This window comes from Castanea sativa, chromosome 11 (assembly GCF_040712315.1).
Source record: "Castanea sativa cultivar Marrone di Chiusa Pesio chromosome 11, ASM4071231v1".
Lineage (NCBI taxonomy): Eukaryota > Viridiplantae > Streptophyta > Magnoliopsida > Fagales > Fagaceae > Castanea > Castanea sativa.
Genome location: NC_134023.1, coordinates 1,547,638 through 1,561,781, shown reverse-complemented (window position 1 = coordinate 1,561,781; position 14,144 = coordinate 1,547,638). Strand labels below are relative to the sequence as shown.

The 14,144-nt window shown below is 46.0% G+C and overlaps 2 protein-coding genes across 2 annotated transcripts; both read left to right on the top strand.

The window, feature by feature from the left end:
• Positions 1 to 3,871: 3,871 nt before the first annotated feature.
• Positions 3,872 to 5,066, top strand: LOC142615544 (uncharacterized). The gene is made up of 2 exons (XM_075788284.1): positions 3,872 to 4,405; positions 5,028 to 5,066. The coding sequence occupies exons 1-2, from the start codon at positions 3,872 to 3,874 to the stop codon at positions 5,064 to 5,066; spliced, it is 573 nt and encodes a 190-aa protein (XP_075644399.1).
• A 6,968-nt stretch (positions 5,067 to 12,034) lies between these two features.
• On the top strand, positions 12,035 to 12,535 carry LOC142615542 (uncharacterized). Its single transcript, XM_075788282.1, has one exon. It carries the CDS (start codon positions 12,035 to 12,037, stop codon positions 12,533 to 12,535), a length of 501 nt encoding a protein of 166 aa, XP_075644397.1.
• Positions 12,536 to 14,144: the final 1,609 nt, after the last annotated feature.

Sequence of the window (14,144 nt, the reverse complement as noted above, 5' to 3'; positions counted from 1 at the left end):
AAGGAATAATCCAACTTTCATTTTTAGCCTATCTTGACCTCTGCTTATGTGAATATAAGGAAAGTTCTTGCGCTACGCGTTCGACTTAGTTAAGAAGATTCCTATAAGGAAAGGGCTCAACACAATAGGCAAAGATCCGCGAATTACTCTTTTAAAAAGGAAAGTACTTCTTCACCAAGGCGCATATTTCGGCCACACACCACTATATATACCCCAAGACCCTCATGACCCAAAGGTACGCACAATTACCTCAACTCTGGCACTCTAGAGTTGTAGAGATTCTCTTTCTAACTTGATCGTCGGAGGGTCTTTGGCCGGCACCACACCGGTGCTCTCTGTCGATCACCTACTTTTTTCTTCGCAGGTGTTGCTTCAAATCGATGGAGTACTAGCAGCTTACTGGTGATAACCTAGGCATCATCAGTTGGCGCCGTCTGTGGGAACGACAAGCATTTAACCTTACTCTATTCCTGAGACAAAAAGTTGTATGGTACTCACTCGATCGATGGCAACAGTCAACAACCAAGGCGACGAACCGCATGCTACAGCGCTAGAAAGGCAAGTTCAGACGCTGGCTGCCGCTGTCGAGCGCCTTACTAAACATAATCACGACTTAGAAGAGCAACTACGGCAGATGACGGCGCACCAAAGTGCGCCAGGGGAGGAACAGGAAGTAGCGAGCCCGGAGGGGAGGAATGCCGTCAGGCCTGAAGGTAGTACCGCACCGACTAGGCTGGAGCGGCCGGAGACAAACCCGCCATCCGCCTCGGACTCCCTGCCACCTCATATCACAGCCGAGATGCAGGAAATGAGGGAGCGCATGGATGCAATGATGAACGCCCTTAAGGGACGGGTATCCAGCAATCTGGACGACCTAGTCCATAGAACGGATTCACCATTCACAGCGTTGGTGAACTCATGCCCCGTCCCTTCAAAGTTTAAAATGCCCCATGTGGAAAACTATGATGGATCCAAGGACCCGCTGGACCACCTGGAGTCTTTCAGAACACTAATGCATCTTCAGGGTGTACCGGACGAAATCATGTGCAGGGCTTTCCTCACCACCTTGAAAGGGCCTGCGAGGGATTGGTACAGTAGGTTGACGCCTAATTCCATCGGCACTTTTAAGGAATTAGGTGCACAGTTTGTATCGCACTTCATTGGAAGTCATCGACACAAGAGGTCTATTGCATGTATACTGAGAATTAAACAACGAGAAGGTGAGACATTAAGGTCTTATATAGCCCGCTTTAACAAGGAATCTCTCTCGATAGACGAGGCAGACGACAAGACACTTGTGGCAGCATTCATGAACGGGTTACAAGAGGGTAAGTTCTTGTTCTCCCTATGCAAGAACGACCCAAAGACTATGTCCGACGTATACTACAGGGCGACGAAGTATATGAACGCGGAGGATGCCTTGCTGGCCAGGGACGACTACAAACCCAGAAAAAGGGAGAGACAGGAAGATACGAAACCCGATAATGGACGAAAGAGGGGGAGAACCAGAGAGGGACGAGATGATCGACGACCCAAGCCGCCTACAGGAAGGTACACGAACTTCACTACCCTGAATGCGCCCATCGACCAGGTGTTGATGCAGATTAAAGACGAGGAAACTTTGGCCTTTCCTGGAAAGCTGAAGGGAGATCCCAACAGGAGACCAAGGGATAAGTACCGCCGATTTCATCAAGACCACGGCCATGACACCGCCGATTGCTACGACACGAAACAGCAAATAGAAGCTCTCATTAGGCGAGGGAGGTTACGAGGTTTGTCAACAAAGAGAGGGCAGACCCGCCACAAAATCAAGCCCCTCGGCGAGATAATGATCGCCCTGTGCAGCCCATAGGAGACATAAGGATGATTGTAGGAGGCACCACAAGGGCCGGATCTTCCAAGAAAGCCCGAAAGACATACATCGAGCGGTCCCGAACGTCCAATCGGCAAGTCTGCGCTTGGAAGGCCACGGATTGGAAATCCCCCCATTGAATTCTCGGAAGTAGACGCTCAGCGCCTCCATCACCCCCACGACGACGCTTTGGTCGTCACCATACAGGCGGGAGATTACAACATACACCGGGTTCTCGTAGACAACGGTAGTTCAGCAGACATCCTTTACTATCCCGCTTTCCAACAGATGCGAATTGAAAGGGAGAGACTAACTCCGGTTAATGCCCCACTCATTGGCTTTGGAGGGGCGAGGGTGCATCCGCCGGGCACCGTCACTTTAGCAAGAACCGTTGGAGACTACCCACAAGCAGTCACCCGGAACATAACATTCCTGGTAGTCGATTGCTCGTCGGCTTACAATGCCATCATAGGACGTCCAACCCTCAACTCATGGAAAGCTGTAACCTCGACATACCATTTAATGATAAAATTCCCTACTGATCACGGAATTGGAGAATTAAGAGGAAATCAGGTATCCGCACGAGAATGTTACGTGGCCATGATGGAGATGGACAATCACATTCAAGCCATGAACATAGAAGAACGTCGGGTGGCGACAGAACCCGTCGAAAGGCTCGAAGACGTGCACCTCGACGAAGCCCACCCGGAGCGAACGACAAAAGTCGGAACCTTGGCCGACCCGGCGGTACGTCGGAAACTTGCTACTTTCTTGAAAGAAAACAAAGATGTATTCGCATGGAGCCACGAAGACATGCCGGGAATCGACCCGTCAGTCATGGTGCACAGGTTGAACGTGTCGCCATCCTTTCTGCCCGTCCGACAGAAGAAAAGAACCTTCGCCCAAGAAAGAGACCAAGCAATAGCAGAAGAAGTCCGCAAACTGCAGGAAGCGGGATTTATCAGGGAAGTGTATTACCCCAACTGGTTGGCGAACGCCGTGATGGTCAAAAAGAACAACGGGAAATGGAGAATGTGCGTCGACTTCACGGACTTAAACAAGGCGTGCCCCAAAGATAGCTACCCCCTCCCGCGGGTCGACGTCCTGGTGGATTCTACGGCCAAACATCAACTGTTAAGCTTCATGGATGCATTCTCCGGGTATAACTAGATTCAAATGGCTGAGGCTGATCAAGAGAAGACTTCATTCATAACAAGCCAAGGCCTTTTTTGCTACAAGGTCATGCCCTTCAGCCTGAAAAACGCTGGCGCAACCTATCAGAGGCTCATGAACAAGATGTTTGCACAGCAGATTGGAAGGAACGTCCAGGTGTATGTCGACGACATGCTGGTCAAAAGCCAAGAGGAAGAAGCTCATCTGGATGATCTTAAGGAAACATTTGATACTCTTCGCTCCTACAACATGAAGCTCAACCCAAGCAAGTGTGCCTTTGGAGTGACGGCAGGAAAGTTCTTGGGATACATGGTATCCCAAAGAGGGATCGAGGCCAACCCGGACAAGATTCAGGCCATTATGGGGATGGCCCCTCCTAAGAATATCAAGGAAGTACAAAGCCTCAATGGTAGGATCGCCGCGCTTAGCAGGTTTGTGTCGAAGGCTGCAGACAGGTGTCTACCTTTTTTCCGAACATTGAAAAAATCCTTTGAATGGACTGCCGAGTGTCAACAAGCGTTCGAAGATTTAAAGGCCTACCTCTCTTCCCCACCATTGCTGAGCCCCTTGCAACCAGGAGAAGAACCGTTCCTCTATCTGGCCGTTTCCCCATCAGCCGTCAGCGCGGCCCTAATTAAAGAAGACGATAAGGTCCAACGACCCGTGTACTATGCGAGCAAGGCATTGCACGGTGTAGAAGAGAGATATCCCCCCATGGAGAAACTTGCCTTCGCTTTGGTTACAGCGGCCCGTAAGCTCAAGCCATATTTTCAAGCCCATACAATAGTCGTCCTAACTGACAAACCTTTGCGGCGGGCAATGGGCAGCCCTGCGGCTGCCGAACGGATGGCGCTGTGGTCCGTAGAGCTAAGTGAATTTGACATACAATATCGCCCCCGCGTCGCCATCAAGGGACAAGCGGTGGCTGACTTCATTGCTGAGTTCACCAACGCGGAAGGCGAAGAGGAAAAGATTCCCCAATGGGGCATTTTCACTGACGGGTCATCTAACAAGAAGGCTGGCGGGGTAGGGGTCGTGCTTAACTCTCCGGAAGGCGACGAGCTCAAATGTATGATTCGCCTCGATTTCCCTACAACTAACAATGAAGCTGAGTATGAAGCCCTGATAACAGGTTTAGACCTTGCTCAAGTTGTAGGGGCCACGAACGTGGTTGTTCATTGCGACTCCCAAGTCGTCACAAGCCAGGTAAACGGCGAGTACGAGTGCAAAGGTGAAAAAATGAGGAGGTACTGGGAACAAGCAAAAAAGAGGATGGACGGGCTGCAAGCCAAAATAGTACAAATTCCAAGAGGAGAAAACGAACATGCCGACCGACTTTCCAAAGCCGCATCTGCGGAAACTATGACCCCCATCGACAAGGTACTTTCTTTCATTCAGTCCTCACCATTAATTGACGTTGTCTGCGTACAGGAAATTGGTTCCGAAAACAATTGGACCACGCCCCTGATCTCCTACCTAAAAGATGGCACGTTGCCTAATGAAAAGGAGGCCGCCAGGAAGCTGAAGGTCCGGTCTGCATGGTTTGTCTTGATAAAGGACGTTCTCTACAAAAGGGGCTTTTCTCGACCATATCTAAGGTGCGTAGGCCCCGAAGAAGCAGACTATGTTATGAGAGAAGTACACGAGGGGATATGTGACAACCACTCTGGATCACGGTCGTTGGTACAAAAGCTGATTCGGGTCGGGTACTATTGGCCAACAATGCAAAATGACGCCCAGGTTTATGTGAGAGCTTGCGACAAGTGTCAAAGGTTCAGCAACATCACTCGGCAACCTGCAGAAGAATTGACCCCCATAACTGCCCCATGGCCATTCGCCCAATGGGGTTGGATATCATGGGACCATTCCCGATGGCAGCAAGGCAGCTGAAGTTCCTCGTCGTCGGCATCGATTACTTCACCAAATGGGTTGAAGCTGAAGCCCTAGCCACAATCACTGAAAAGAATGTAAGGGGTTTTGTATGGAGAAACATTGTCTGCAGGTACGGAATTCCAAGGGTCTTAATTTCGGACAACGGTAAACAATTTGACAACGACTCCTTCCGAGCCTTCTGTTCAGAGTTAGGAATCAAGAACCATTATTCTTCCCCAGCCCATCCTCAGGCAAATGGACAAGTAGAAGTCACCAACCGATCCTTGCTTCGAAACATCAAGACTCGGCTCGAGGGGGCAAAGGGCGTATGGTCTGAGATGCTACCCAGTGTGTTGTGGGCTTACAGAACGACAGTGCGAACCCCTACAGGAGAAACCCCTTTCCAGCTGACGTACGGAAGTGAAGCGGTCATCCCAGCCGAGATAGGGCTCACAAGTTATAGGGTGGCCAATCACGACGAGGGAAGAAATGATCGAGAGCTTCGTTTACAACTGGATCTAATTGACGAAGTAAGGGCGGTGGCTGAGCAGAGACTCGCGCGATACCAGGACCTCGTAAGCAAGCACTACAACTCCCGAGTCAAGCACCGAGACTTCAAAGTCGGAGACCTTGTTTTAAGGAAAGTAATGGGCGCAGCCAGAGATCCCACACAAGGAAAGCTCGGCCCGAACTGGGAAGGACCCTACAAGATCATATCATGGCGAAGAAAGGGCACCTATCACCTAGAGACGCTTGACGGCGAAAGCCGCGACACCCATGGAACGCAGCACCTCAGAAAGTACTACCAGTAGAAGATAGCAAGCAGAACGTTACTCCTCATTACCAGTTTATGATCCTTAATTATTTGTCTTAGCTTATTCCTGTCTACAGTATATTTTAAGTCCAAAGGGCTGAAAACTTATCTTTCCTATTTTTGAACAAAATTTTACTTATGCATTCATCATAATAAGAGGAGGTTCATTCAGAAACGACTAGTGAATTTTTTATGTCTTGAAGAAAACAACAGGTCCCCTACATCTAAGTCCACAAAATGGACGGCCTACCTCTAAGTCCAAAAGTGGACGACCTGCTTATAAGTCCACAAAATGGACGGCCTACCTCTAAGTCCAAAAGTGGACGACCTACTTATAAGTCCACAAAGTGGACGGCCTACATCCGAGTCCAAAAGTGGACGACCTACTTATAAGTCCACAAAGTGGACGGCCTACATCTAAGTCCAAAAGTGGACGACCTGCTTATAAGTCCACAAAGTGGACGACCTGCTTATAAGTCCACAAAGTGGACAATCTTACACCTAAAATCCACAAAGTGGACGATCCCAATCTAAGGACAACAAGGTGGACGACCTCGTTACTATAAAGCCTTACCACCAAGCGCGTAAGATGTACAAGGGCAATAAAATGCTGATATGTTCCCTCTTGAGCTCGTCACCATGCCATGATGCAACAAGATGACGGTGTCGTGTTCAAAGCGACGGCGTTATATTCAAAGTAAAGGCGTTATGTTCAAAGTGACGTCCTAATAACGGTGTTATGTTCAAAGTGACGACTTAATAACAGTGTTATGTTCAAAGTTAGCTGACGGCATTGTTCATAGAAAAATGGGCGTATTGCCAAATGGATACATCAAGCTAGATTAGCTTAAAGAAAAAGGCTGACGCCGTTAGGGAACTATCGGGCATGCAATTAAGTTATCAAATGACGTCGCCCATGAAACTGACGGAATGATAAAAAATGACCCTGAGTTTTCATGGAAAAGGAGCTGACGCCGTCATCAGTTCAAAAATTGAAGTGAAAGAGAAAAACCCCGTCACCCCTAAGCTGACGAGGCTCATCACGAACATAATTCTGACTTACAACAAAAAACACACATAATTGAAGCATGAAACGACATTAAAATTAAAGTAGACAATGTCTGTACAAAGGCCCAGAAAAATGGGCGTCAAGTATTACTATTCCGTCTACACTTCTCAAAAAAAAAAAAAAAAAAAAAAAACAGAAAACTTTAAGTTCTAAGGGAGCGTCAGTGTCCTCCATCGTCTTCGACATCAAAAGGCTGGGCACAGGAGAGAGAAGGGCTGCCGGCATTTGGGTCGCCATTATGAGGATTTGCCGGAGTCAGAGTGACGGAGTGGTCCGCTGCTGGCTGAGCTAGGACGACGCTGTTGTCTCTCTGGCTGTTGGCGTCAGCTTCTTCAGGAACGGCGTCACCTGCAGGGGTTGACGGGATGGACTCATCCATTGAAATCCTTGACAAATCCAAGTCAGGATACACCGATTTTACTTGCTTCAGGCAGTCCTCAAACCCGTCACCATAGTAGGCGGCACAAGCGTCTATGAAGGCTGACGAATCTTTAAACTCCTTCACAGCGTCATTCCTAGCCGTTTCCACTTGGACTAGGATGGACCTTAGCTCCTTTTCTGCCACCACCTTGGCCTCCGTCTCCAGCTCCCGGCGACGGGTTTCCTCCATCAGCTTCTCCTTATAGTCCTTCAGCTCCGTGCCCAAGATTTTGTTTGCCTCCTTGAACTGCGCCTGGCCGTCAGCTAGGTACTTGACGCGCTCGTTCAGACGGGTGATCACCCCCTCCTTGGCAAAGCACCTATTCGACAGGGCCTTCACGCGAACCATAGCCTACATTAAAAAAGGTAGAACAACGTCAGGATGATTTAAGACTGATCGTACACCAAAAGTAAAGTAAAAAGAGACACATACCCTAGTGAGGTCAAAAAGGGCTGACGCCCCTATCTCGTCAGTAGTTTGCTCTGCACAAGGATCCGTCTCCTCATCCTTTAAAATGGATTACGTCACCTCTACAGCATAATCCTTGTGGGTCAGCAGACGGCGTACGGATCCTTGGACAATGAGCCCTGACGAGGTCATCGGACCCTTGCCTGCCCCATGAGTAGACCTAGGAGGTGACGGCCTTCGAGATGACTGGTCCCTAGGAGTGGGGGCAACCTTCTTCCCCGGACGGTCTACCCTGCCGTCAGGTTTTCTCTTGGCCGCGGCCTTCTCAACGGGCCTAAGGGCTGACGGTGGGGTTAACTCGCCCCCAGCCTTCTCTTGCTGTTTTTTCTTAGCCGCAGCTGCAGCTCTGACCCTTTGCTTAGCTGACTCCATTTCTGCAAAGAATAAGGGTTAGAAAGAAATAACGTCAGGATAAAGACGAGAAGTTGAAGGACACTCACGTCGGCGAGAGTAGGCATTCAATTTGCAAGCCTCCTCCGTCGGTTCAGGGCCACCACAATATAAGTGAAGGGCGTCTAACGTGATTAGATCCCGACACTTCCTCTCGTCCAAGGGAATGGCCGTCACTCGACGAATGAAATCCTCTTGCTCCGCGGTGATACGTGGACGGTTGTTAGCTGCAGTGAAAAGTGACGGGTTAAGACAGCAAATAAGTAGACGGAGCGAGAAGGGCCGACGGTATTAACCTGAATCTCTAACATATGCCCATGTGTTGTCAAAACCATTAGGCATTGTCTCCCACTCTTCTGGACGACATACCCAATTCGTCCCTTCTACAAAGAAGTATCTGCCTTTCCACTTCCTATTGGAGTCAGGCATATCTGACACTAACTTCAACTCCTTATCCCTTACTGCAAAGTGGTACACTCCTTTTGACGAGAAAATGTGCTGAGGACGATAACACCAAAAGAACTCGTCCAAGGTCAGCTGACGGTTCCCACCACTCAGACGGCCCCACAAGATCTCGGCACCAATGAAGGTTCGCCAAGCATTGGGGGCAATCTGGCTGACGGATATCCCAAGGAAGTTAGCCAGATGACGGTGTAATGCCGTCAGAGGCAGCCTTAGCCCAGCCGCGAACATGGCATCATACATGCCGACGTCCGCGGTTCGTCCGGAGTAACACTTCTCACCTTCCTCAGGAAGACGAATGGGAATGTCGTCTGGTATTTGATAACGGGACCGCAAACTTTTAAAAACGTTCTCCGTCATCGTTGGGAGAAAATTGTTGACGGACCACTCTGAGGGTAAGATGAAAGGACGGTCAACACTAGAGGATCCCGAGGTGCTCTCTAAGGCTTCCTCATCGTCGTCACTCTCGCCCCCGTCACTGACACTTGCATTTTCGTGAACTCCCTGGTCTTCATCGTCTACATCACCGCTCACCCCACTTCCTCTAGAACTCTCTACTTCACCGTCAAAATGAGTTGACGATTCTCTTTCTGACAACCAGGATAGGCCCTCTGCGGGCTCACGACCTGACGGGAAAACTTCGTCGTAACCCGCTCCGTCGCGGATCGACGACTGGTCACTCGGCATCTCCCTAGACATCTGACTACCTACAAACGACGGGTTTCTTTCTAAGATCCTAGGCCGACGACTTAACTAAAGGGCGACACTATAAAAATTAAAAAGTAGAGTAGCGAAAACTTACGTGTAGGAGGACGGTCTCAGGAAGCTGACGGCTGCGCGGTTGACGATGTGACAAGGCTAGCAGTGACGGATTCGTTCTCTCACGATGGACAAGGCAGAAAAAGTGGAAAAAAGGTAAATAGTGAGGTATATATAGGAGAGAGGAGGCGCGGAAGACGAAGCGACATACCCGTCCAGACGCAGAGCCAATCAGTCAATGACATGTGTCCCACCATTTAATGAAGATGGCACAAACTACCATGCACGAACCCTTTCCCCAATAACAAGAACTCCATGACCCGTCACTCATAGCTGACGGGATAATGGAGTGGGGGGCAGCTGATAGTGACGTTATTACAAGGTGACGGAACATTAAGAAGCTGACGGAAGTTTACTTGTTACATACTAAATGCACGTTAAGCTGACGGATCACGTGGACGAGTCAGTGGTGACGACCTTGGCTGTAAGGTCTTTGGCTGACGTCCTTGGCTGACGGACCACGTTGGCGTACGTAAGCCGACGACGCATAGGAGTTACACCTTGGCCGACGGACCACGTTGGCGTACGTAAGCCGACGACGCATAGGAGTTGCACGTTGGCCGACGACCTTGGCAGTGAAGGCTGAAGGAATAATCCAACTTTCATTTTTAGCCTATCTTGACCTCTGCTTATGTGAATATAAGGAAAGTTCTTGCGCTACGCGTTCGACTTAGTTAAGAAGATTCCTATAAGGAAAGGGCTCAACACAATAGGCAAAGATCCGCGAATTACTCTTTTAAAAAGGAAAGTACTTCTTCACCAAGGCGCATATTTCGGCCACACACCACTATATATACCCCAAGACCCTCATGACCCAAAGGTACGCACAATTACCTCAACTCTGGCACTCTAGAGTTGTAGAGATTCTCTTTCTAACTTGATCGTCGGAGGGTCTTTGGCCGGCACCACACCGGTGCTCTCTGTCGATCGCCTACTTTTTTCTTCGCAGGTGTTGCTTCAAATCGGTGGAGTACTAGCAGCTTACTGGTGATAACCTAGGCATCATCAGTTTGTGTATTATACAATCTATAATGGCGCTTGTCTTTGGCCGATTGTGATGAAGCTTAGTCGGTTCTCAGTTGGAGCTACAACAAAGGATAAAATCTGGATTCTCTATTTGGAAGGGAAAAAAAAAAAAAAACTGTGTTGGGTGCCTTGCACATGGGTCCAGCCCACGTGTCTTTTCAACAGCTCATTTAATGAGCATGTCGCTCTTGTCTTCCATGACTTGTGAGAAGCCTGACTTCTCTTAATGAGAAGTGAGCCAAACACGGGGCCTTGTAGGCTAGTGGTACCCGGTTCCATTGTAACCGTTAGCTCAGGGGTTCTATCCGCCGCAATTACCCAAAAAAAAAAAAAAAAAAGAAGAAGAAGAAGAAGAAGTGAGCCAAACTGTGTTGGACACGCTGAAGAAAAAAGAAAAGAAACAAGCAAAGGCCATTCGGCCAAGAGAGCTGAAGAAAGAGATTTTGGTTGAAGCAAAGTCAAAGTAAGTGGCTTGCATTTATTATGATTTGATGAGAAGAGCCTAGAAGGAAGAAAAGAAGAAAATGTAAAAGAAATAAAAGGGAAAGGCCATTTGGCCATTTGAGGTAGAGAAAAGAGGAGAAGTCCCAGCAAGTGAGACTAAGGACAGTGCAGTCTTGAAGAATTGCGTGAGTGAGAGCAAGCAAAAAGGAAGAAAAAAAAAATATAGTGTAAGAGAAAATTGTAACTTGTAAGAGATACACAGAAAGGAAGAGAGCCATGAGTGAAAAGAAAAAGAGAGTTTTTTTTGCTTAAATTGTATTGTGTTGTAATTTCTATTTAATATGGTGAAATTATTTGAAGTTTGTCCCGCGATTTTTCCCTTAAAAGATAAAGGGTTTTCACATAAATTTTTGTGTTTTTGTGTAGTTGTGCTTTTGATGTACTTGCTAAAATTTATTCTCAGTTATATAAGATTTTTCACAACAAACTGTATTTCAAAAATAGATAAATACATGAAATATTAAAGTATCTACGTTCAGTATTAATTAAATATAAATAAGTAAAAAATCAAAACAGTTGTTTTTAACATATTTAATCTCAATCTTCTACTTTAAAATATATTACATGGAGCTCAACCTTTTTGTTAAATCTGAAAATCATGTGTATTAAATATTATAAATATTTCACAAAATAAAACATTTCATTAAAAAATATTTTTCAAATTTTTGCAATACATACTTTGATGATATTCATAATTAAAAATGTTCATCTTATAATTGTAATACAAACTCTTCTCCTCACCTGATCCTTCATCTTTGTTTGCTCAGAGTCTCAGACCACTAGCATTGGGGAGTGTAAACACATCGGAGTGTTATCTTGTATTTGCATCTCTCTTCCCTACTCTTTAAGCTTTCATTTTACTGCTGTGATTTGTTGAATATGGCTTAGAGTAGTTTTATTGTTTGTTCGCTTGCATTTATTCTATTCCGCACTTAGTTTAAGTTAGAGTAAAATCAACCAAGCTGTAATTTTTTAATTTGGGGTCTAAACAACTCTTATGTTTTTAACACAAATTCGAGCTTTCAATTGGTATCAGAGTGGGTGCACTTGTTGTGGTTTCATTACCTAAGTGCGATCCAAGACCCTTTTGTGATGGATTAGTCACAATCTCTCAATGCTCCACCATACTTTGATGGGAGCAACTATGCTTTTTGGAAAGTCCATATGAGGGCATTCCTTTGTTCTATAGACGAGTCCATATGGGATTTCGTTGAGAATGGGTATATTAGACCCACAACAGCCAAGTCCGAATGGGACAAGGCAGCTCTTGCTTTGACAAATGCCAATAGCAAAGCAATTAGCGCTATCTTTTGTGGTGTGTCTACTAATAAATTTCATAAGATATCGCATGTGAAGACCGCCAAGGAAGCTTGGACGATTCTTGAGACTACCTACAAAGGTACCAAGAAAGTCAAGGATACAAAACTCCAAATGCTAACCACTCAATTTGAAGAGCTCAAGATGAGTGACGATGAGTCATGTGATTCATTCTATGGGAAGCTTAATGAAATTGTGTTTGTCAAGCTCAATCTCGATGAAAAGATTGAGGATGCTAAGGTGGTGAGAAAGATTTTAAGGCCCTTACCGGAAAGCTACCATGCGAAGGTTGCTGCTATAGAAGAAAGCAAAGATTTGGATGAGATCAAGATTCAAGAGCTAATTTGATCTTTCCAAACATATGAACTTGGACTGCCTTCTCACAAACCAAGCAAATCAGTTGCACTCAAAACCATCAATGAGAGAATGGACGACTCTTCCGAAGAAGATGATGTGGAGAAAGAAGTAGAATTCCTTGCAAAAAACTTCCGGAAATTTCTGAAGATGAAGAACAATGGGAAGTCTTTTAGCAAAGGAAAGTTTTCATCATCCAAAGGTGGTAGGAAGGAGTTCAAGAAGAAAGATGGGAAGGACTCTCAATTCCCCCCAAGGAGTTGTGTGCTTTGAATGCAATGGCCATGGACACATCAAGAAAGAATGTCCCATCTACTTGAGAGGGAAGGGTAAGGTGTTTGTCATTACTCTTAGCGACTCCGAAAGCTTAAATTCAGACACAGAAGAAGAGTGTGACAGTGACAGGAACTATAGGGCCTTCATGACAATTACTTCCGTTGAATCTAAGGATGATTTGAGAAATTTGGTAAATGAACTTGGTGAGCTTTCCGAGGGTGAGGAAGTTGAAGAATCAGAAGATGAAGATGTATGCCAAACTGAAGGTGAGAGCAACCTTCAAGAAGCATATGATTCTTTGCTAGAAGACTGTGGAAAATATGCCAAGGTTGCGAACCATGTTGTAAGAAAGATGAAGAAGATTGAAGAAGTGCATAAGTGTACTCTTGTGTAACTTAAAGAGGAAAAATGTGAAGTAGAAGGACTTAAGGGAGAGCTGGTTGATGCTTACTCTAAGATCAAGTTTCTTGAGCTTGAAATAATCCAAACTAATGTCAAGGTTGAGCGTATCTCCACCAAGAAACTTGACAATGTGTTGTCCTCACAAAAATCCTCACATGACAAGATCGGTTTGGGTTATACCGGAGAAGGAAGTTCTAGCAGCAAACCTAAGAAGGAAGTGAGGTTCGTATTAGCCAAGAGTATTGAGAAACTTAAAGAAGTAACGCCTGACACTGAGACTCCTGTTGATGAGAAGAGAACCACTAGTGTAAAACCAAAAGATAAAGGGAAGTCATTACCCAAAAATCAGAGAGGGCCTCAAGTGAAGCATATGTGTCATCATTGTGGCGTTCAAAGGCACACAAGACCTAACCATTTCAAGCTTCATGCACTCAAGAAGGCTGACTCCATGCGTGGCCAAGAAAGTTCAAAGAAGAGACCAAAGGGAACATAATCTAAGGGAGAAAATGAAGGAAATCTCATTGGAGATGTCATGGAAATGATGAATAACATCTCTCTATGCCTTGCTAGTTTCACTCCGAGGTTGGAAAGCTATGTTGGTCGTGCATCTCCATCCAAAACTCTCACCCAAAACACTCGAAAAGTGTGGGTGAAGAAGGGTACAATTCATGATTATTCCCTATGCACATGTATTAATTCTTTCAATGTTTAGGGTCATAAGTTCATGCATCATGTCATACAAAATCTTCTTGTGCCATTGCTTCTGATTCATAGAATGTTTCTTTTGCTAGCTGCATTTTTTTTTTTTTTTTTTATCTTACTTTTCTTGTTATGTTTTTGAGTATGTTGAAAAATTCAAAAATTGATAAAAATTAAAAAATCTCCAAAAAGTTTAATCTCTTATATTGTGTATATCACATGTGAG

What these genes read in the sequence shown, in the direction of transcription:
- LOC142615544 (XM_075788284.1), top strand. Translation starts at nt 3,872, where the DNA reads ATGGCGCTGTGGTCCGTAGAGCTAAGTGAATTTGACATACAATATCGC. An exon ending in CTATGACCCCCATCGACAAG is followed by an intron (nt 4,406 to 5,027) that starts GTACTTTCTTTC and finishes CATTGTCTGCAG; the next exon opens with GTACGGAATTCCAAGGGTCT.
- LOC142615542 (XM_075788282.1), top strand. Translation starts at nt 12,035, where the DNA reads ATGAGGGCATTCCTTTGTTCTATAGACGAGTCCATATGGGATTTCGTT.